This window comes from Haemorhous mexicanus, chromosome 1, assembly GCF_027477595.1.
Source record: "Haemorhous mexicanus isolate bHaeMex1 chromosome 1, bHaeMex1.pri, whole genome shotgun sequence".
Classification (NCBI taxonomy): Eukaryota; Metazoa; Chordata; class Aves; order Passeriformes; family Fringillidae; genus Haemorhous; species Haemorhous mexicanus.
The window spans coordinates 70122156-70143531 of NC_082341.1; the positions used below are offsets into that span (position 1 = coordinate 70122156).

General features: G+C 37.3%; 1 protein-coding gene across 1 annotated transcript in view; it reads left to right on the plus strand.

Annotated features, from left to right (window-relative positions):
• LYRM4 (LYR motif containing 4) overlaps nt 1–21376 on the plus strand; it is an 84746-nt gene that overhangs the window by 4920 nt on the left and 58450 nt on the right. The window contains exon 2 of the mRNA XM_059853241.1: nt 15876–15996. Coding sequence (XP_059709224.1) covers nt 15876–15996 — 121 coding nt within the window. The remainder of the gene's footprint in view (nt 1–15875; nt 15997–21376) is intronic.

The window sequence follows — 21376 nt, forward strand, 5'->3', positions numbered from 1 at the left end:
CACCAAGTAAAATTTTTTAAAAACCACTCTTTTAGAGAAATGGGTTTCTTTTTCTTATTTCCTGATTTGGTCACATTAATGGAAAAATCTTACTTTGCTTTTATTTCCTGATCTATAGAATCCTGTCAGTGTTTCTTTTTGCACTTTCATCACTTAGGTATTTTAGCAGCCATGTTAAAATTTTACATGTGACAGCTATCCAAGCTGAGTAAGACTTTTTCTCACTGGATAGCCTAATGAAGTTTGTGACTGACACGGTGTGCCAGCAGATTGTTTCTATGTGTTACAGAGGAAAAATGTCTAAATGGTAATTAAACAAAAAAAAGTTCAAGATAGTAATGAGAAAAGAGAGACATGGTTTTCTGACCAAAGTGGTAGTTTGTAGCTGAGATAAGAAATGCAGGAAAAAAAATGAAATTGTCAGTTCTGTCCAGCAGAGATGTCCTGCCTCTTTGTAGGTGTATGGTGACAGAATTGCAGTTGACAGTATCTGGTTTTCCTCAGCTGTGCAAAGAAGGCAGATGACTCTGTATGAAATTGCTGACTGTATTCTGAGTGATAATAAACTTTAGGATTTTTTGAGTTAATTTCCCATTTACTGAGTGTGCGGTGTTCTCTGTCATCTACTTGGAAAGTTTGAAAAAGGGCTGCAAGCAGCTACAGTACTCCAGAGTCCAGGGTGGTTTCCATCGTACCCTGGTGCAGACACTTGTTCTGGCCTGGAGCTGCATGACCCAGAGTCACAGGCAAACAGGCACTGCATGTTTTCACATCATTTTGTGGAGCAATCACACAGCTTTGTGATTGGCCTTACTAATACCTCTTTCTGGAGGGAGTTCAATTTTGGTATTATTTCAGTGACCACATGCCGTTTTGCTATTATATTATTTTAAGCTCTTTTCTATGTATTGTCTTATTATGTCAGGATCATGTATACTTGAATAGGGATGTCAGTATTTTAAGAGTATAAGAATTTTTTAATGGAAATATATGCTGGTTTTGGAAAATCTTGAGGTATGAGAACATGGTTTTGGATTGGGGTCTGCCAGTATTGAAATATTTCCATTTGACTTCAGTATTGTATATGTATAAAATATTTTGGAAAGACAACCAAAGCACTCTATTTCAAAAATGTCAAAACATAGCCATTAGTTACCCTCGGAACATATTTCTCTGAAGTTTTAAAATGAATGGAAACAGTTTTATCAAATACTTTGATTTCTTAATAGTAATATTACCCAACTGAAAATGATAGCATCGAAATTCTCTTGATCTTGTTCATTAGGAGTTGTTATCTTTGGTTTACTAGTTCAACGGTGTCATTTTCCAAATACATTCACTTTACCCTTGTAAAGTTACACTCTTCCTAAACAATTAATCGTATCTGTGCATCAGGTCTGATGTAATTTTCTTGGTTTCTTTTTTATTTTTCCCTTTTTTTTGCAGAGCAGAATTTTGAACAGTAGTAATTTGGAGGGAGGGTTTGGAGCACATACAGAGCATACAGAGTTCTGTAAAAATTGAAATTTAGTATTTGGAAGACAAATGGATGGGGGCTTCCTCAAAAGACTGATCTACTCTTTTGGTTCTTTTATTTTAGTAAAGGCACCCAAAATGAGTAAATCTGCTGTGGCCCCTTGTTATTCTTTGTCTAGCACAGAAGAACGGGGATATATTTCTTTTTATGTAAGATTTAATTACCAGTAGTGTTTGTTAGAGAACTAAAGAGAGTAATAGAAAAAATACTGCCTCTGGCAGTGGCTCATACCATACACATATGCTTATGATTTCTGGTAAATGAAAAGCACTTTGTAATGTAGCTGTAGTATTAATAATGGATTAAAATGCTGTCCCAGCTAACCTCCTCCTTTCCTTACTCTTGGATGTGGCTTTAACACTTAGTTCCTCTGTCTTCGTCTCTATGCTGCCCATGATGAAAAGATGCTGACCTGCTAACATCCAAATGATTCAAGATACAGTAGACACAGGCTATTGTAATTTCAAGCAGTCTTTATAAGATCAGCATTCTGGATCTTTAAAAAAATTGAAGTAATTTAAAAAAGAAAAGAGGAAACTGCAGTTGAAAAGGCAGTGTTTAGAACCACTTGCTGCATTAATGGATGGCAAAGATGCTTTCTGAACTACCTCTTCAGTAAAGCTCTTCTCATGAGTTTTTGGGTTTGCTCACCAACAAAGCACAGTCCTAGATTGTAAATAGTTCTCTGCTTGCCAAAACAAAAAGTGGGGATCAGAGGAGACTTTCTTGGTTGTTTTCTTGTGTTTGTGAATACTTAAGCCAGTTGTTCCAAGACTATTTTGCACAGAACTCAGTACAAAAGTGTCCTTAGTGAGAAATATTCTTGAGGATTCTTCTTGATACAGTTTTTTCTCAAGAATGAAGATGCAACAAGTCATCCAGACAATATTCTGGCTAGGTGGCATTATGGTATATGGCCTTTTCCCATTCTATTCTATTCTATTCTATTCTATTCTATTCTATTCTATTCTATTCTATTCTATTCTATTCCTTTTTAGCTGCTCTCCATATGAAATTCTAACATTCTTCTCAGGATACAATGCAACTGAACGTTTAATATGATAAAAGAATTTAGTTGCGTTCAGATGCTTTCTTCCTGAACAGAATGTGCCTGAAATAAAATCCTTAATGCATTCTTCAGGAAAATTTGAAGGTCCGGTGCTGGGAATGGCATTCAGAGACTCAGGACTCAGTCCAATACTTATGCTTTCTTTAGCATCATGTTTGTTACAAAGTCTTGGGAAAAGCTGTTGCCTAGATACCTCTTTTTTTTTTTTTTAACTTTTAAATAAATAGCAATTGGTTAAATCTCATTATAGTTTCTAAAGAAGCCTATGCACAAAGTAATTATTATGTATGTGTATGCATACATGAATGTACTGGTATCAACAAATCTAGAATTCACTTCTCAATCCCAGTAACTCTTGCAAAATCCCTGTTTAAAGCAAGCTGTGAATCCACTGAGGAGACTAGAGAGTATATGATAGGTGTGTTAGTCTCATTAGAAACTAATGTCCAGCAACAGGTCTTGACAGTCCTTCTGAGTCTGCTTGTATGGCATATCCTCGTCTGGAGCCATTAAAGACCTGTTTCTAACTCATTAGCTTGTTTAAAAGTAATATTGTCGTACTTTTACTGCCAGAGAAAGTGTGTGTCTGAAAAAAAAAAGTTAAAATATTTTCCTGAGACTGTAATTTATTCTAGTATATTGTTAGTAATCACTAGTTCTTTATGGTAGTGAAGCTTTTATAATTAAACTTCTGTGACTTTTGGTGCTTATGAAAATAATTCATTGTTTCCTAAAAGTTCAATCTTTACAGAGTTGTCTCTCTGTCTTGCACAGGGTGTGATTTCTGCTAACTAGGATTTGCTTGCAGGATACACATGGCATTGTTGCTTGGTAGTGTTTATTTACAGGCATTATATGTTTCCCCAATAAACATACAGATTATCACAATACTCACTGGTAGTCACACAGAGAGGCAAACATCCATTTATTGTTTGCCAAAGCAGGAGGGAGAAATGTGTGTGCAGATTTCCACAGAGCCCTTGGTGTTGGAGAAAATTGGTTTATCTTGTGAGGGTTACACATTGTGTGAGTATTAAATTTCTGCAGACTGTTTTAGAATAGCAATGAAAGAGCCAAATGTGGCCGGGGTGGGGGGTTGGGGGTGTGGTTCAGAGCCATCATTTATTTGCATTGCTAGTCACAGTTAAAAAAAGGGGAACTAAAAGTGGGAGGGGCCAGGTACAAACCATCACATTTCATAAAGTTTCAGATTGAGTCACTAATAGAATTCTTTGTGAAAAAATAATTCATTCATCCATCCATCCATCCATCAAAATATATTCAGTGTTTTAATTTTTTTAAGTAGCATCAGAGTTCCTCCTTCTAAGGAAAATGTTTTAAAGTCAATACAGCTCAAATGAAATGCCCAACACAGTCCTTGAAGCTCATAGCTTGAATTATACTGACAATGTCAAATTGAACTGTATTGTGGTGCCATGAAACTAACCTGCTACTAAGTTTCAGAAAACATCTTTGACTCATCTAAAATATCATAGCATTTTTCTAGTACAATAAGTTAGCAAATAGGTTTTCAAATTAATCGTCTTCATATGTAAACTAGTTTTGAAGGGAGGAACATTGATTGATTGATCTAAGTAGTTTATCACTGGCCAAAATAAATTAGATGTCTCACTCAGAATGGTTTTTTCCCTGATCTGACTAATTTACAGTATGAAAATAAATGTTCAAGTGTTTTGTTTACACAACAATAATAAGCAATGCATTTCATGTAGAACGCTAAATAGGCTTCTTGATTTCCAGAGCTATTGAGCGCATTTATTTACTACATTTAATTTATTATTTTCAGTTCATAATTTATACCCAAAATTGCTGCCCATTATTTGCAGATTTTGCATGGAAATACGAATATTTATCAAACTGCAGGTGGCACTCTCACAGTCACTTCCAAAAGCAAAGGCAGCATGGGATGAAGATAGTCCTATAAGTTACAGCAATACAGGGTTGGACATAAAAGTATACTGTACATATATCTGTACAAAACTCCTTGTTCCGTGAACTAGTGGCAATGCTTACCAACCTTCAGGGACTTTGAGACATGGTTCTGGGCTTTTATTTCCCAACAAGTTGTTGAAACTCTTGAAGGAGAAATTCTCCATCGGTGCAAGTTATTGCTGCCATTAGCTGGGAACCTTAGGCTTCTGCAACTTGTGTTGGTAATTTGTTCCTAGATTGGAAACTTTTTCTGCTGCTCTGTGGAGTGGGAGGTCATGTCTCTTGTGAAAGGGAAGGTAATCTGCCCTGGTCATAAAATGTTATGCTGAAAACCTTATGATAAGTAGATCACTCCTAATACCTCTTTTCCTCTCCTGATATCTCCTGCAGTAAGCATAGCCAGGACTTGTCTGAGTTACTGAGTTTTAAGCCAGATGTTAATTCCACATTTAGAGTAAATGTTATCTGAGAAGAAATTCTTGCAGCCAGCAGCCATGTGCTTATGGGAGGAAAAGGAGGTGGTGTTTACTCTATGTTTTCTTTTTCCTTGCTTGCTGACAGAGGACAGAAGGTGCTACCATCACTCATGTGAGTGATTATTTCTCTGTAACTTTTAATTAGCTATTGAGTATTATCTGGGTTTTTTTGTAGCCCATTTTTGGCTTAAAATGCAGAATATTTTTTTATATTTAAATGTACCAGTCTGAACCTAGTCTTGTTAAATAGAATGTGTAGAGATATAAAAATATAATATGGTAATTTTTTTCATTCATAGTGTGAGAGTCCTAGAGAGAGTGTTAAGAGGTTGACAGGAAGACGCTTTGAAAATTATTGACCTTAGCTCAGCCTCACCTGTAAATTTTAATGTCTATATGTAACGTACTTGGGCTTGCCTAGATTAAAAGGTTTGTCAATGCTTCTCGTCTTTAAAAAGGAAAATTGACTGCTCTCTTTGTCTTCCTGAATACTTCTGATCTCCTTTTCTGTTACAGTAGTTAGGCTGTTTAAGTGCACAGAAGATCTGTCGGCAGGTTTATTGAATGACTTCTGTTCACTGGACTAGAATACCTTGAGTTTTTAATTTAATCTCATTTTTCTGTCTTATATTAAAGTACATCTTGTCAGATCAAAGTATTGCATCATATGCTGGGATCTACAGTTTGGACAGTAGGAGTGTATGCACCTCAGTTTTAGAGGTGGAGCTCCTACATAGCCCAAAGTAAATATTTTGGCTAGTAGCTGCTCTTTGCTTCATGTTTGGCAGATAGATTATCTATTCTACATCTTTTTTAGAGTTACTGTAGGAAAAATAGTAGGAAAAGGCATGGAACCCTTTTTTTTTTTTCTTTCTTTCTTTTTTGTGAAGGAGCTTTGAACAACGTTGTGTTACTTCACTTAGGTTTTAGTATTGCTTTGATTCCTGTTTTACTTCTGGACTTCAGAGAAATGCATAGGATCTGTGGGTCCTGAGAAGCTGAATTTACCAGAGCTAGTGGAGATCTTGGGTATGTCTTATCTGATTACCATCATGCCCCAAAGATAAAGAGCTGTGGACATGTTTTTCCATAACTTCCCTATGAAGGGTCTGGCTTTTTTAAGTGCTCTTTTGTGCTGGTAGCATCTGGGAGGTGAGAGCTGTGGAGTGCAGAAAGTCGGGGTGGACAGTTCTGGCGCATTATGCCAGGTGCACAGGGGTGCTGCATTATTTATGGGGATGAAGAACAGCTGTGCCTGCCTGAAAACCTCAAATCTGCCTCACTGCATGGTGTATCAGTCATTCAGCTTTACCCAGCAGAATATTCTTTTTCTTTCAATCCTTGTCTCTGTTCACCATGGGTCCTACTGCTCTTTCTTCACGTGAGAAGCTGCATCTGGTTTCTTGTGGGGGATGAAGTGATACCCAGAGTTTGTTGCCTTTGCATTTCTGGGTTACTGTTCAACTCAGGGTGGGGATTTTAGCCTCTTTTTCTTTGGTCCTGTTGTAATCATCTCTAAAAGTTTGTGAAGACTTCCATATCCTGTAATTAATTAACTAGAAAGGATACAGAAGGAGATACCTGGTTCACTTGACTTTTTCTACCTTAGGTAATGTTCATAACATACAAAATAACATGCATTTCTTTTTTTTTAAGCCTTTGGTAATAATCAGAGTAGTCTGGATCTGAGCTTCCTCAAACATTACATGCATTGTCCAAAAGCATATATTTGCAATCCTAAATGTCTGAAAACAATATTAAGCACTCTGTTGTATGCGCAAAGTAGGATGCTGATTTTATTACAAATTCCAAATTGACGTTTTTAGGCTCTAGATTTGACTAATAGGCTTTGCATATATTAGAATTTTATGTGCTGCTAAGTAATTTCAAATATCCATAATTGTTGTCAAAACTGATGTAAATTTGCTAAACTAAACATGCAGTGCTTTCCTATAAATGTGGGAAGGTCACTGAGCCAAATGGTGGTATCAAGTCCAGTGGGGGATGTTTGTCATTACTGAGTCATAAGGAACAAAGATTTTTGGATAAGCTTTAAAGCTGATAGAAATGGATGAGAATAAATTTTGGATAGCAACTTAAATATTTTAAATCCTGTAACTTTTAGTATGTTGTATATAAACAGAGCAGGTGGCATGTTGCTTCATGTGGGTTGTTTAATAAATTGTATTTGTGGTTTATTGTTGCCTTAGTTGTGAGATAACTGGACCCTATCTAATTTCAATACAATTTCTTCCACTTGGACCTATGATGTTTACATCCTTCTGTCTCAGAAATCTCAGATTTTCTTGAGCAAAAATCAAGGGGCAAAATTAACTGTCTTTATTGCTAGAATCCAAAGATCACTTTTGCAAAGTAAAACTTTGTTAGAAGTCTGTTCAGTATACTGAAAATTACTAGTCTTGTCAAAATGGCCAAAAAACCTTTACCTCAAATGAGCTTCAGAGAACTGTTTCTCTAAGTCTTTTGTAAGTCAAAATATCTCATTTATTTTAAAACTGTATTCTGTTAATATATTTCTGATACTTGATCCCTTTTCTCTTCTAAGGAACTGGCATAATTTCCATATTAAAGTAATATGTGTCCTGTAACTGGATATTTACTATACTTTCAGAAATAATGCTGTGCTTCAGAAATGTCCTATCACAATCTTATCGTCATCCAGACCAACCATACTAGTAGTTAGAATATCCCAGGACTTTATGTCCTGCTGCTTAATTAAAATAACCTTAGCAACTATTGCTTCATCAAAGGCAAATAATTTTCCGCTGTCAGGTGTGAAATACTTGCATCCAGAAAGGCTGATTAGCACCCAGTGCTTCCCGAAATGAAATCACCAAGAGGTGCGATATGTTTAGCCCTCTTCAGGGTATCCAAGTCACAGGATCACAGAATCTGGAGAATTGTCATGGGCCCACAGGGAGCATTGAGTCCATCTACTGGCTCTGCACAGGACCATCCCCAAGACTCACACCATGTGCTGAAGAGCATTATCCAAACACTTCTTGAGCTCTTTCAGGCTTGGTTCTGTGACCACTGCCCTGGGAGTGTGTTCCAGTGTCCAAACACCCTCTAGGGGAAAAGCATTTTTCTAATATCTAACCAAATCTCCCCTGATAACTCCAGGCCATTCCCTCAAGTCCTGTTGCTGGTCACAGAAGCAAAGAGATTAGTGCCTGCCCCTCCTCTTCCCCTCACAAGGAAGCTGTAACTGCAATGAGGTCTCCTCTCAGTCACTTCTTTTCCAGGCTGAACTGACCAAGTGACCTCAGGCACTCCTCATACAGCTTCCCCTCAAGGCCCTTCACCATCTTTGTTGGCCTCCTTTGGATGCTCTCTAGTAGCTTAATATCTTTCTTGTGGTGACTAAAACTGCATGCAGTATTCAAGGTGAGGCCATACCAGTGCAGGGAGAACCTCTAGCCATGCTGAAAAGAGAAATGTTGGTCACAGCACTGGACTAAAACTAATCTTTCCAGAAAAATATTGTAGCGGCTATGCACAGCAGGCCAGGCCTTTTTTATGAACTGTTCAGAAACAGCAGCGCAGCGAATGGAGTGGTATATATCTGTCTCAGAAGGAAGAAGAGAAAAACCAGCCTTGTCAGGTTTTGAACTTGTCATTTCAAGGCATTCCCTGCCTGGTAATTGGACTGCTGAGCTACCCTGGTGTCGTGGTTGTAGAGCAGCTGGCAAGGGCTTGGCAGTGAAAGCTCAGCAGAGAGTTATTACTCATTTCAGGCCATCAGAACACTTTTCATCTGCTGCAAATTCAGGTTATAGTTCCTGCGGCACATCCTTGCCTGGTGTCTTGTTAACTGAACAACTTGTGCAGTTGGGTCCTTCACTGATAACCCTCTTTTTTAGCCTCTTCTGTGATATAACATTGAAATTGGAACTCCAATTAAGATCAAAAGAATGCTTTCATTTGGACATCTTCACTTTTTTCTTTTAACCCTGACCTCCTGAAAAGCACTCCTTTCTGCAGAGATTCCTGACACTTAGAATTAAGCCAATAACTGTTTGTATTTTAGAAATATAGCCACAAAAATGTATGCTTCAGTGAATTGCAAAAATAATCATAGTTAGCTATGAATAGCACTGATAGTGTTCTGGGATGAAGAAAGTCTTTGCAAACAGAGCTGTGTGCCCTGGCAGCAAGGAAGACCAAGAGCATCCTGAGATGTATCAAAAGTTGCTCAGCCAGCAGATTGATGGGGGGAGATTACATCTGGGCTTCTGCATCCAGTCTTGCCCTCTTCAACCCCCCAGCAGGACAATCTGTGGCAACTCAGCAGGAGCTACCAAGGGGGCTGAAGCACTTGTCCTGTGAGCAAAGGCTGAGGGAGCTGGTCTGGTTCAGCCTGGAGAAGAAACAACATTGAGGGACCCCGAAAGCAGCTGATACCTCAAGGTATCCAGAGGGGCCTGATAGGAGAAAAACTGACAACAGATGTAAAGTGCAGGAAGAGAGGCTCTTCAGACTGGCTTAAAGGAAAGTTTTTTCCCTGCAAGGCAGTCAAGCAATTGGGTTTGTTTTCCAGGCAAGGTGGTCTGGTCAATGTCCCGTTTTTCAAGACTTGACTGGACAAAGCTGTGAATAATCTGATCTGATGCCATCACTGACACTCCTTACAGCAGGGGATGGGACTAGAGATCTCCTAGACACATTTCCAATGTGAATAATTCTGTGATCCTGTTGATCAGGTGGTCATCCATGCTCTCTGTTTTGAAATGGGTACAGACACAAACTGATGAGAAGATATAGTCAGAAAAAAGTTCTCCTTTTCTAAAAACATCCACGAGTCTTTCTCTCTAAAAATCTAAGGAGGCTTTTTTGGGTTTAGGTTGAAAAAAGAAAATGAAAGGAAAGTCCTGGAAAAGATTCAAGTCTTTATTAGCTGTTTTGATATCTGGGATGCAAAATTGTTTTAGAAATAAGCTACAAATCCTTGTATCTGATCATACAGCATGTATTACATGCATGGCGTTACAGTCGCCCTCTCTCAAATGTATTTTCTAATGTTCATCAGTCTTTATTCCTGTTCTCTGTTCTTTTGGGTTAATATTCTCTCATAAATTATCGCTAGTGCTGTTCTATTCCGGACATACTTCTTAGCAATTGCATTGGAATTTATTTTGTATGTTAGCAGAGAAACCAAGTAGTGGCTGGTAGGTTTCTTTCTCTAGGCTTTTTTTTGAAGACTGTCTAGTGACTGTGCTTTGTTAGAAAATTCAAGAAAATAATACAGAGTTTACCAGCAGTCTAATTTTTATTTTTTTTTACTCTTCTTTCCTCCTTTCCCAGCATCCAGCCACCACCCTGACACCCCCAAAGAAATCCTGTTTGGAAGAACAGGCTTTGCTTTGAATTTTAGAAAACAGGCAGATGTAGTTGTTGTTGTTGTTCTGTAACTTGAAGTGGCAGTGCTGAAAGTGTGTCTAGTGGTGGAGTTTGAGGGATAGCTTGTTGATAAAATGTTGTGTTCACATCCCCCTGTTGGTCTTAGGATTAATTAGACCAGTCCCAACTACTTCCCTGTGAGTTACTTGCCTCTCAGTCTCAAACACACACCTGTTGTCAAGTGTTTATTTTTTTAGTGTTAGATGGTAATTACGTGCAGGTTTTGTTTCACCTTAATTGGTGTCTTTTAATGAGACATTTATAGAGGAAAAATATTGTAAATACATACATACGCATAGATGTGGAAATATACACGTGTGCACATATATATATATCTAAATAAGCATTGCCTCAGAAGTAATTCTGTACATGAAGGCGTCTTCACTAATGTTAGTAAAACTTTACTGTGAGCTAAAATTATTTTTCTGCAGATGATTAAAAAACTCGCTTTTTAAATGATATGTAATGCTGAAAATTTAGTTGGGCAGCTCTCATCTAGTGCACATTTTGCTAGTAATAATGGGAAGTTCAGAAAATTCATTCTGTTGCTACCACAAGTTAATAGATGTTAGTTGGAAGGCAGCAGTGGTAAGAAAATATAATTCAGTTAAAGCAAACACACATTTTATGAAAAGGGTCCCTCACTTGATGTAATTCTACTCTATTATAAATGAGCATCTCACTTTTGCACATTGTGTCTTTAAATAAAAGCATCATATTCTTCATTCCAGAGCTTTTAACCCCAGCAGGCTTCCTAGAGCTTGGCTACTTCTCACTTGCCTTAATTTATTGAATATAACTGAAGCTAATAAGGAAAAATGCATTTCACTCTAGACCTTTTTCAAACGCCTTGAATATGAATATTCTAACCCAGTGGCCCCTTCCCTTGTGATCTGTTTTGCTTGCACAGATTGTGTACCACAACTGTCTGTCCTCTTCTGTCTTGTTGTGCATGCTCAATGGTCAACAACTTGTGATAGCCAATGTGTTCCGCAGTGTGGTGCCTGTGACTATGATGTGACCTATTAATGTGTTTCACTTGTTGACAGGCACAAAGCCAAGATGTCAACATGTTTGTAAAGATGTCTTGGAAAGATGACTTAAACTTTTAGCGTGTTGTGATACTGGTGAATGCAAAGTGGTGCTGAGAAAATCATTGCTTGGCCGGGTTTATTTTGAAAGCTCGGAACTGTATACTTAAGCAAGTATGTTTGTGTGACATTTCAGCTTCTTTTCGGAGCACAAAGATTTTTTGGTTTTTTGGTCAGGCATGACATAAGTAAACATTTTGAAATAAAATATATAAGTCCCCAAGCAGTTATTATTTTCTGGAGTACCTGGATTGTGATTTCATTTTTCATTAATAGTTGTTGTTTCACATTTACTTATTGTAGTCTTCCTTTTCATGAGGACACATTAGGCTTTTGATTGTACTTCAAGGAAGAAAAGAGAGGAACTCTTTGAAGGTAGAGTATTGGGCCAAAGACTGCTTTATCTTTAGTTTTTACTTTTATTTGGCAGCACTATAGTCTCATAACATCAGCAGGCAGTGCCCAGTGCCTGAGAGTCTGTGGTAATGCTTTGGCCCTGGCCTTGTTCTCATATTAATGCCCAACCACTCCTGCTTTCTGCCGATGTGCGTCTGTTGCCTTGTGTCGCCATCCACCTGCAGGGGCTTTGGTGTGCAGCCATGACACCGAGTCTGCTGCCCATCGAGGACATCATTTTGGTTTAATTGCGTGACAGATGCACGTAGGTAGGGATCACAAGAGCATGCATATGTATGAGAGTGCTGAGTGAATATATTCAACTGTACACTCTTGCTTGGATCCTGCTGTCATAGTCACTGGAGTAGTCTTTGCAGAAGATAAAGTAAAAGATGTTCTCTGTTCAAATTTCAGTGCACTTGGATGATAAGAGCAAAATACCTTGTTGTGTCTTCCAGCCATTTTTCAATATCTGTTTTCAAAAACTGGGGGAGAAAAATAATGAATGGTGAAATGTAGTGTAAGACTTAATTTAAATGATGTTTCCTAATGAATACTACTGCATTGGGAAGTAGGCTTTTCCCGCAGGTCTATGGGAGCTCTTAGAGTGTACTGTATCTAAAACTGCTTTCCTGTTCTGTTTCTCTGGAGAGTTGGATTGGTACCTTCTCACTGAAAGGTCCTCTTTGTTTGTGTGACTTGCTTGGCCTTTCCAATGGGATCAATTGCAAACTCCATCCATCAAAATCAGTACTGCTGTGTTCCCCCCTCCTCAGTGATGTTGCTTATCCAGTTCCATGGAGAGATTATGAAGCTCACTAATCTGCAAAAAAAGCCCAAAACAACTAAAAATGAAGTTAACTCTTGTTAGGTTGGCCTTCTGTCAATTTCCCAAGTTGGACTGGCTCAGCTAGGGCCAAATACCAGACTGACTAAAGGGGACAGAGGGAGGATTTGTGTCTGCCAGAGCGGTGAAATTGCAATAGCTCTTCTGCCTTAAACTTGTTGCAGTTCCTTTGTGCCCCTTTGGGTAAATAATCATCCATAAGGTACAGCCATCACTTCACTTGCCAGCCTTCTTTTCAGCTGTCATGCTGTCTGCAGATAGTGCTTCTTTTAGGATAATGTAAAGTTTTATGGAGACAACCATGCATTCACAGCCACTGGCATTTCTAGGTGTGCCTTCAAATGTCGCAGGTTTGGGTTTGGTGTGTTATGCTCATTGAACTAGAAATACACTCCATTACAGCAGCTGATCAGCAGACCAGTCTTCATCAGCCAAAAGATCTCTGGGAACAGTGCTCTGTAAAAAAACCCCAACAGATACATGTCTGAATGAACAGGTTTTTCTCAAACATGTGTTGCTTATACACACTACTGTGCTTTCAGAAGGGCTTAGTTTTTCATAAATTTGAAGCAATATTGTATTTCTTATGGTAGTTCTAGCTTTTAATGCATTCTCAGTTCGGAAACTGTTGAAATGTAGAGAGTGTCGAGGTGCTGAATTGACACTGCCCACAACTGTTGTTGCATAGAAAAAGCTGTTGTTTAAAAAAAAAAAAACCACACACACACACACATCCAAAAAAAAAGTCTTCCTGTATGTTTATATCTTGGCTTAACACTTTTTACATAATTTTAGAGAATTTGAATGTTGGTAAAATATTTCCCTGACACCTCTCAATGGGGAAGAAAGTATATTTAACAGTCATTATAGTATTGGGTTTGAGCTTTGAATTGAGCTCATCCTTCTTTTAAATGATACATTAAATCTCAGTGTAACTTTGGTAAAGAGTAGTGCCCGACTATAGAGGTAGTCTTTGAAGTGTGTTTAGAGATATGGATTTAGCTGTAGAATTAAGATTGTGTTAAAGCCCATGTAAAGTAAATTCGTTTGGGTGTTAAAACTCATAAAGTTTAAAAAATTAGAAAGTAAAAAAATAGAAGGCAAAACCAGTGCAACTTTGTGATTATAGATAAAAATTGGTCTGTTTTCTATGTACATTTTTTTCTCAAAAATTGTCGGGTATAATTAGAGGAAGAGAGAGAAAATGGAACAATTAACACACCATATGTACAAAAGAAAACAAAAAAACCCTCCTCCAGTCTGTAGGTGTTATACTGAACAACATTTAATTTTGTCCTATCTTTTTTATGTAGATAGCATTTAGTCATTTATCTTGCATTTTGAAAGACTTGTACCCACTAATAGATACATGCTGTTGTTGTTGTTTTTTCTTTTAAGCTAAATATAAATATGTTTGTTGTTGTATCTCTTGGAAACCTGTCCTTTCTTTCAGAAAATATTAAATGTTTTGCACAGTTTAACCCTACATATGTATATGGGGTGATTTGAAATCTCTCCATTATCAAGCAACAGAATTATACTATATATTAATGATTTGGGGTTGTTTCTTTTCTAGAAGAAATAATCAGCTTCCCCTTCATGTCTTGCTAGGACAACAGCTGCAGATGAGATTGAGCTTCCATATTTAATACATTCTATTAACTTCACACATCCAAACACACACTGGCTCACTCCCTCATGTACCCCAGTGTCACATTAGAGGTGAGCAGGCCCTAATTAAAAGCACGCACCATCTGCCGGAGTGTGGTGGCAGAGTGGCACTCCACAGCCAGCCTGATTCCTGTGATTGAAATGTATTATTTATGAGCTCAAAGACAAAATACGCTGCTTGGCTGGTGATAGCTGCATTAGGAGCTGGATAGCACCATCTAATGGAATGGAGTGCCGCTGGCTATTCATCTTTCCTCTTCTTCCTCTCTCCTCAGTCTTTTCCCCCAATAATTTTATTTTTCAGTCTTGTCCTTTGATTTTCTGTGATAGTGTTTCAGACAATTTTGTCTCTCATGTTCCGCTTTTGTACAAGATTGGAAAGGGTTGTTGAAATATTAAACTAATTGTGGGGGAATTTTGCAGCCTTTTATTTCCTTCCAGTGCCACACATAGGGTTTTACTTTCTGTAGCAAAAGTGATAGTGATGTGGTGTGGTGGTACAGAGGAACACGAGGAAGATAAATGAGCAAGATCAGTTTACTGCATTTCTCCAGTTCCTCCCAAGGACCCATGTAATGGAAGTATCCTCTGCTCCATCTGAAAATTTTATTTTCATATGGAAATTGGCCCTGATTGGGGCGGGAGGGAAGGCAGGATGACAGTACACTACAGACTGTGTGAAAGTTCTTTACTGTGTTGGAAAGAAAGGGCAGGATTTGGGGAAAGCTGCAGCTTTGGACCTTCCTCTCTGCCAGCAGAGATCATAACCTCTTCCAGCTTGCAGAAATCATGTTGTTACTGCTTCTTAGCAGGGAAATGGATAAGGAGGAATTGGGCTGAGGGGTGAAATACACCTTGTCAGGGGAAGAAAAGGGTGACAGGGAAGGAGCCCTTTTTGTGTTAATTGGTCCATCAGTCTACCTTTGTTGACTACTAGATTACAACACTGCATCTAGTAGAAATGTATATTGTGACAACGGCCTTTTGAATATGCAGGTTAAGAATAGTCACACTGATTCAAAATAATCTGGGGAATGATTTTCTGGTCCTTAGCCTTTTTTGTAAAGTTCTTGAGTTTTGCAGTATTCCATGCTGGGCATCCAGCAGTATGGCTTCAGCACAAAGAAGCAGTTAGGACTGAACTGATACTTGAAATATGGCATTTTTCTACAGTAACATCTAATAGATCCACTTTTTTTAAAATTACAGGATCTGTTCGCTACTGCAACTCAGGCAAAACAAAACCCTGAATAAAATTATATGTTTCTAAAACTGAGCAAAATAAATAAATATGTATATTTATATATGGGAGGTGTGTATTTTATTTCTTGTATCAACATGTTTTAAAGGATGTTGAAATGACATAAATCATGGCACATCCATAAATACATGTCCTCTTATTGTTTGTGTTTAGAACATACGCCATCAGAAGGATAAAAGATGCCTTTAGAGAAAACAAGAACATAACAGACTCTGCAAAAATAGAAGAACTACTGAATAAAGCCAAAGCAAACCTACAGGTTATTCAACGGCAGGTATGTTAATTTCTCTAATTTTTTATGGGAGTTGTTCACCTATCATTTAACTGTCTTATGCCACTAGAGATAGAAAAACTATTTCCTTGCTAAAGACATCTCTAGATGAACATCAGTTTTTGTCTGAATTTGTTTGTCTTTCATCATAGGTTCAGAGGGGTGACTTTGACTGACTCAAAATAGTCTCACTTTTTTCTGTGTTTGTGTTTTCCCATCTCCAGATACATTGTTAGAATAGCAACAGAACAAGAAAATCCTGAAGTGAATTAAGTTATTGCTGGCTAAATGTGTCCAAACGGTGATAGGTTTTTCTTTGGAAAATTTGAGTCACTGGCAATATTTTTCTTCAACCTTGTCTGAGTGGCATTTATAGCATCTCTGTTCCTTCCACTAGGTACCATGTTGCTAAGAAATGGAGACTTGGTTGAAACTTCAGATACTTTTTATATTTCTTATTCATATCCACAGTCTATCTAAAGTGACCACTAAAAATTGGAAGAAAGATCTCAGTAGTACTTTTATTAAACATTGATTGAGCATGTGCACCCTGCTCCTCCATGGTTTGCTTTAATATGGCTCTTTAAAAAACCAGCAGGTCAGTTAGATGGGTTGTTATTTTGGTAGAAAGCTGGGCCCTTTGATTTGACAATTAAGCATGGATGCTTGGGTGCAAGTTATTTTTTTTTATTTTCATCTCCTAGCATGTTATTTTGTGCTACTATAGTTTTACTATCTTTTTTTAACCCAAACACTGCTAATTTTTTATTTAAGTGTTTCTCAAAGAAGCAATTTGGATTGGATTGTTCCAATGCAATTACATTTGAATGTTGGGGTGTTTTTTCTCAGATCTGTAGGTGATAATTGGCATTTTCAGCTCTTCTAATTCTTGCTTAAGATAAAGTCTTGCTAAATCACAACTTTCCAGCTTTTTTTCCCCGCAAAACATGATTCTACTAGTCTGAGTCCTAATAGGTCTGGGACAGATTTTAAAATAAAACTCCTTCCTCTCTAAGTCCTGTGTAAACTCAGATTACCTTGTTTCTGTAGATCCTAAAAAAAAGATACTATTTCTCTAAAACAGACTTCACAGGCTGGACTTTTGTCTAGGGTAGGGGTCTTGCACCTTTCCTTAAAGCCTGGAAGGTTTTGCATGTTTGTTTCAAACATCAGCTATTTAAGGGCCTTCTCCGACATTAAAAGCCAGATTGCTGATGTTGGTTTTAATTCGGATTGCTATCATTCCATGTAAGAATTTCAGGGAAAATATACTTGAAAAGCAAGGAATATTAAAGACACTGACACAACTTTCCATTTTTAACACTGCTAAGACAGTGAAACTTATGTTGAAATATCTCTTTAATGTTGCACTTCTAGACATTTTCCAGAGGAAGTATAATCACGCTTCATTCACTTTTGGAGGGGTTTCTCTTACATGTTTTCAAGAGTAATGGATAATAAATGTTATTATACAGTAACATAATAGGCAGTGCAGTGGAACTTTTTAACAAAAAATAATCAGATAGAAGAAGATTATCTAGATAATTTTTTGACGTGCACCCCTGCAAGAGTTGATTGTTTGGGTATTAGACTTTTTTTTTCCTTAAAAATTGCAACCTCTTGTGCTTTGCAGAACTTCTGTTATGTTTTGGTGTCATCTCACTCCCATCTGTAAAGCAAGAGATAAATGTTGTAAAAATAGCAACACTGTCTTAAGAGTCTTTCATCAGGACTATTAAAAACCTGAGCATCTAAGTTCATATTAATATTTATTGGGTGTCACATTTCATCATGGTCTGTCAAAAAGTTCATTCTCCCTCTTTGTTTTAATTGAAGACCTAAGTAATTAAGTCATCTGACATTATTAAGACTTTATATTTAAAACTAACCAAGCATAATATAAAGTGCTTTTATTTTTAAATGCAGAAGCACTGAAGCAAACATGAGATCTAGCATACAATTTTTTGCTAAGTTTGGGGTTTATTATGATGTGGTTCATCTTGGTATTGCTGACTTTTTTTCTAGTGTCAGTAGAAATTAAATAATATCCCTCTTTACTGACAATTTGTTGTTACTCTAAAATCAAATTTATATTCACTTTGCATTCTAATTTATGGTTTAGTCATCAAAGTGACCATTGAAGTGTAAGGTTCATAAATAACTATTTGAATCAGCCTAGTGGGAAATGTGAAGTTGTGACAGATTACCGTCATTTTGTTCATGTCAGTCACTGTACAGTTTGCTGGAGTGTTATAAAAGTAGCTTTATAATGCTGAAAAGCATGGAAGAACATTGATCTCCATCTTAGTCCTCCTCTGCTTATTATTGGGTTTGATTTTATAATAGCCTGGCTAACAAAAGGAACAACTCATTTTTAACACCATTGGCAAATATTTTTGTGGGTGTGTGTTTACTGTGTAAACAACAAAAGTTTGTTGTTTACGCAGTACTTGTTTTGCCTTTCCTGTGGAGAAGGGTGTTGTGAGAAATGCATTGTCACAAGTAAGTGTGAAATAGAAAGTTTTAAAAAGTTTTGAGTTGAACTCTGGAAGGTGTTTGAGGATTGTCATAACAGCCGTTTCCCAGCTCTGCTAACATGATTTCATTTGTAAGTTTCTATTACTATTGGTAATGTTAGTATGTTAGTGGTAGGGGAATTTGCACTGAAATGTACTGCTGCTGCTGAAATTTAAGATTTATGAAAGCCACTTTGAAGATTGGCTAATATTAAGTGTTTTGAAGTTTTCTTTATGCCATTCTGTCTCTCGGGTTTTGAAGTGAAAACCTAACAGTGAAGTTCAAAAGCAGTAGTAGATGTGTGTGCCGATTCAAGCCTTGTTTTCACTTACAGGATATCTCATTCTTCCGTAGTGCCTTCTCCTCAGTTTTATATTGTAGCTGGAAAATGCCAGTCATCTTGTTGTCCTGCTAAGAAAGATTATTCTGTTTTTCTTGGCAGGTCTGAGCCTTTGTTATCAATTTTACTGGTTTTAACAACACACAGCTACAGTACTCTTCAATAAAAGGGTTTTAATATTTCCCAGCTTTTGTTTGTCTCTTTAAATAATCCAAACTGATGAGAATCCTGGTTTGCACAAACCTTGGTCAGGTGGACAAGAGATGCTCCTTGGGTGTTCAGACAGTCAGGACTTGTGAATCTGCCTCCTTTTACAGCTGGCTGGTCATCTGTGTTTTTTAAGGGAACAGATAAACTTTTTTTTTGGGTCTGAGCTGTTTTTCCTTAGGCTTGACCTCCTTATGGTTCCCTTCGTGAAGGAATGTGGTGTTGATGCATGAAACCTCAGTTAGAAAGGTTCCACTGATAATGATAAATACTGAGTACTTGTAGCATTTTTTATGTTTGCACCATGTTGTAAAGTACATTCTAATCCTTGAAATATGCATTGCTTGTAGTAACTTAAGCTCCATTTCTCTTAATGAAATGCTTCATGACTATGCTTTGATAAAAGCCCATTACATACTTAGTGTAAGATTTTGGTCTCATATTCTTGCGTTTTTCCATAACCAAAATTCTTAGTATGATCTTGTGCTGAAACTTGTGCAAAATAAGAACAAATCTTATGGATCTTTTATTTTTCATCAAGCCAAATTGCCAGTGCAGCTGTGTATGCCAAGTACTGTGCCTTCTTGAGGTGTTTATTAGCAGTATCTTATCTTGGCAATATTTTGAATTTGAGTAACACTTGAATGGAAGTGGAAATTAAACTGAATCAGTGTACTAATACAGCACTCGTATTATTATGAATTAATGACCATAAATCCATAAGGAAACTTTCTGTTAATCAAAATAACATAAATATTAAATCATGTTTAATAAATATTAGCAAGACAAGCAACTTCAATTATAGCTGCTATAAAAAATGAAAGGTAGAAGTACTACCCTAGTTTACTGCACCTGGTTTGAATTGACTGCTCGGCCTTTGAGCAGCAAATATTCCTATATTGGTAATTGTCAGGGTGTATGTACTTCCGGGCTGAAAGCATTTTGTTGAGTATTTGGAGGACTGGTGCCAATTCACAAAGTTGTGAGTTTGTGACATTAGAATTGACTGTCTGAAGGAACTTACCAAACTTTAAGAAATATTCTGGGTATCTGAACAAGTTGTGTTTATATTGCAGAGCACTGTAGGCTCGATGCCCTTTGCAGGAGAGCATTCATTTTGAAAACTCTTGTTAGTATTAGTTTTGGGCTACAGGTTGTATTTATGTCTAAATTTTATGAATATGTAAAAAAGTTGCAAAATGCTGTGTAATGTGTTTCATTACATTGGCAGTAGTTCTGTGGCCAAGAGGAAAGAATAGCTGGAAAAGCCCTTTGAACACAAGGGGCAGCACCATGCTACTGTTCAGGAATGTGTATAGTATTAGCAAGTCACGTCTTCCTGCTGGCAGACAATTCTGTTGGAGTCCCAATATGGTTCATTCTTATCAAACTTGGCACTGAAAGGAAGTTCTAAAATTACAGATTATTTTGCTGCTTTTCTTTAGAAGCTCTTTGAATTTTATCTCTTTTTTTTTTTTTCCCAGCTTCACAATGGCAAATACCCATTTCTCTACAAAAATACAGATTTTTCTACTATAAAATTCAGTACAGTTCTTAGATAAGAGGATTGCCCTTGGAAGTTTGCTGGGGCTTTCACTCATGCCGTGTATTTTTATTTATTACAGTTGAACATCATTTTCCAGCCAGGACAGAGCTGACATTACACGCAGAGAATTTTTCTTACCTCTCTGGCCGTTTAGCTATACTTAAAGCAAGTGTAGACACAGTCAAGTTTTCAAATGCTTCACTCACAGTAGAAGAATGGGAGTGAGTGGCATAATCAAACAATGGAGAAATATCCTAATAAAACAGCATTATCAAGTCACTGCACGATATCCATGAACTCCCTATACACTTCTAAATCCTTGGATTGGCAGCTAGAACATAGAAAATGTTTGGCATGAGCCTCTTGCTCATAGCCTGTTGCTCATAGCCTGTTGCAGTACTGGTAGTCAGTTTTTAATTGCTTTACCACATCATGAGTTCTCACTTGTTTGGTTCCTTACCTGCAATTACCAAAATTATGCCGGAAGCTTGTGGCAAAGCCACAAACTGAATTCAAATCAGCTGACTCGGGGTTGAGAAGCCACTGGGGGCATTTTCCTGTGTTTGTTAGTGGTTTTCATTTTAATTTTTTTTAAATTTCAAAGCTCTTTGGGATGATATTTTTAGGTATTTTCTTTTCCTTGAGGTAGCTTAAATCCTTTTGTTATGTTCATCTTGCCTTCACTTCACAAGTGGTTTGAAAACTTCAAATACCTAACAAGAGTAACCTACCAAGAAGCATATGATTAAGGAAGACAATGGAAATCTTAACAT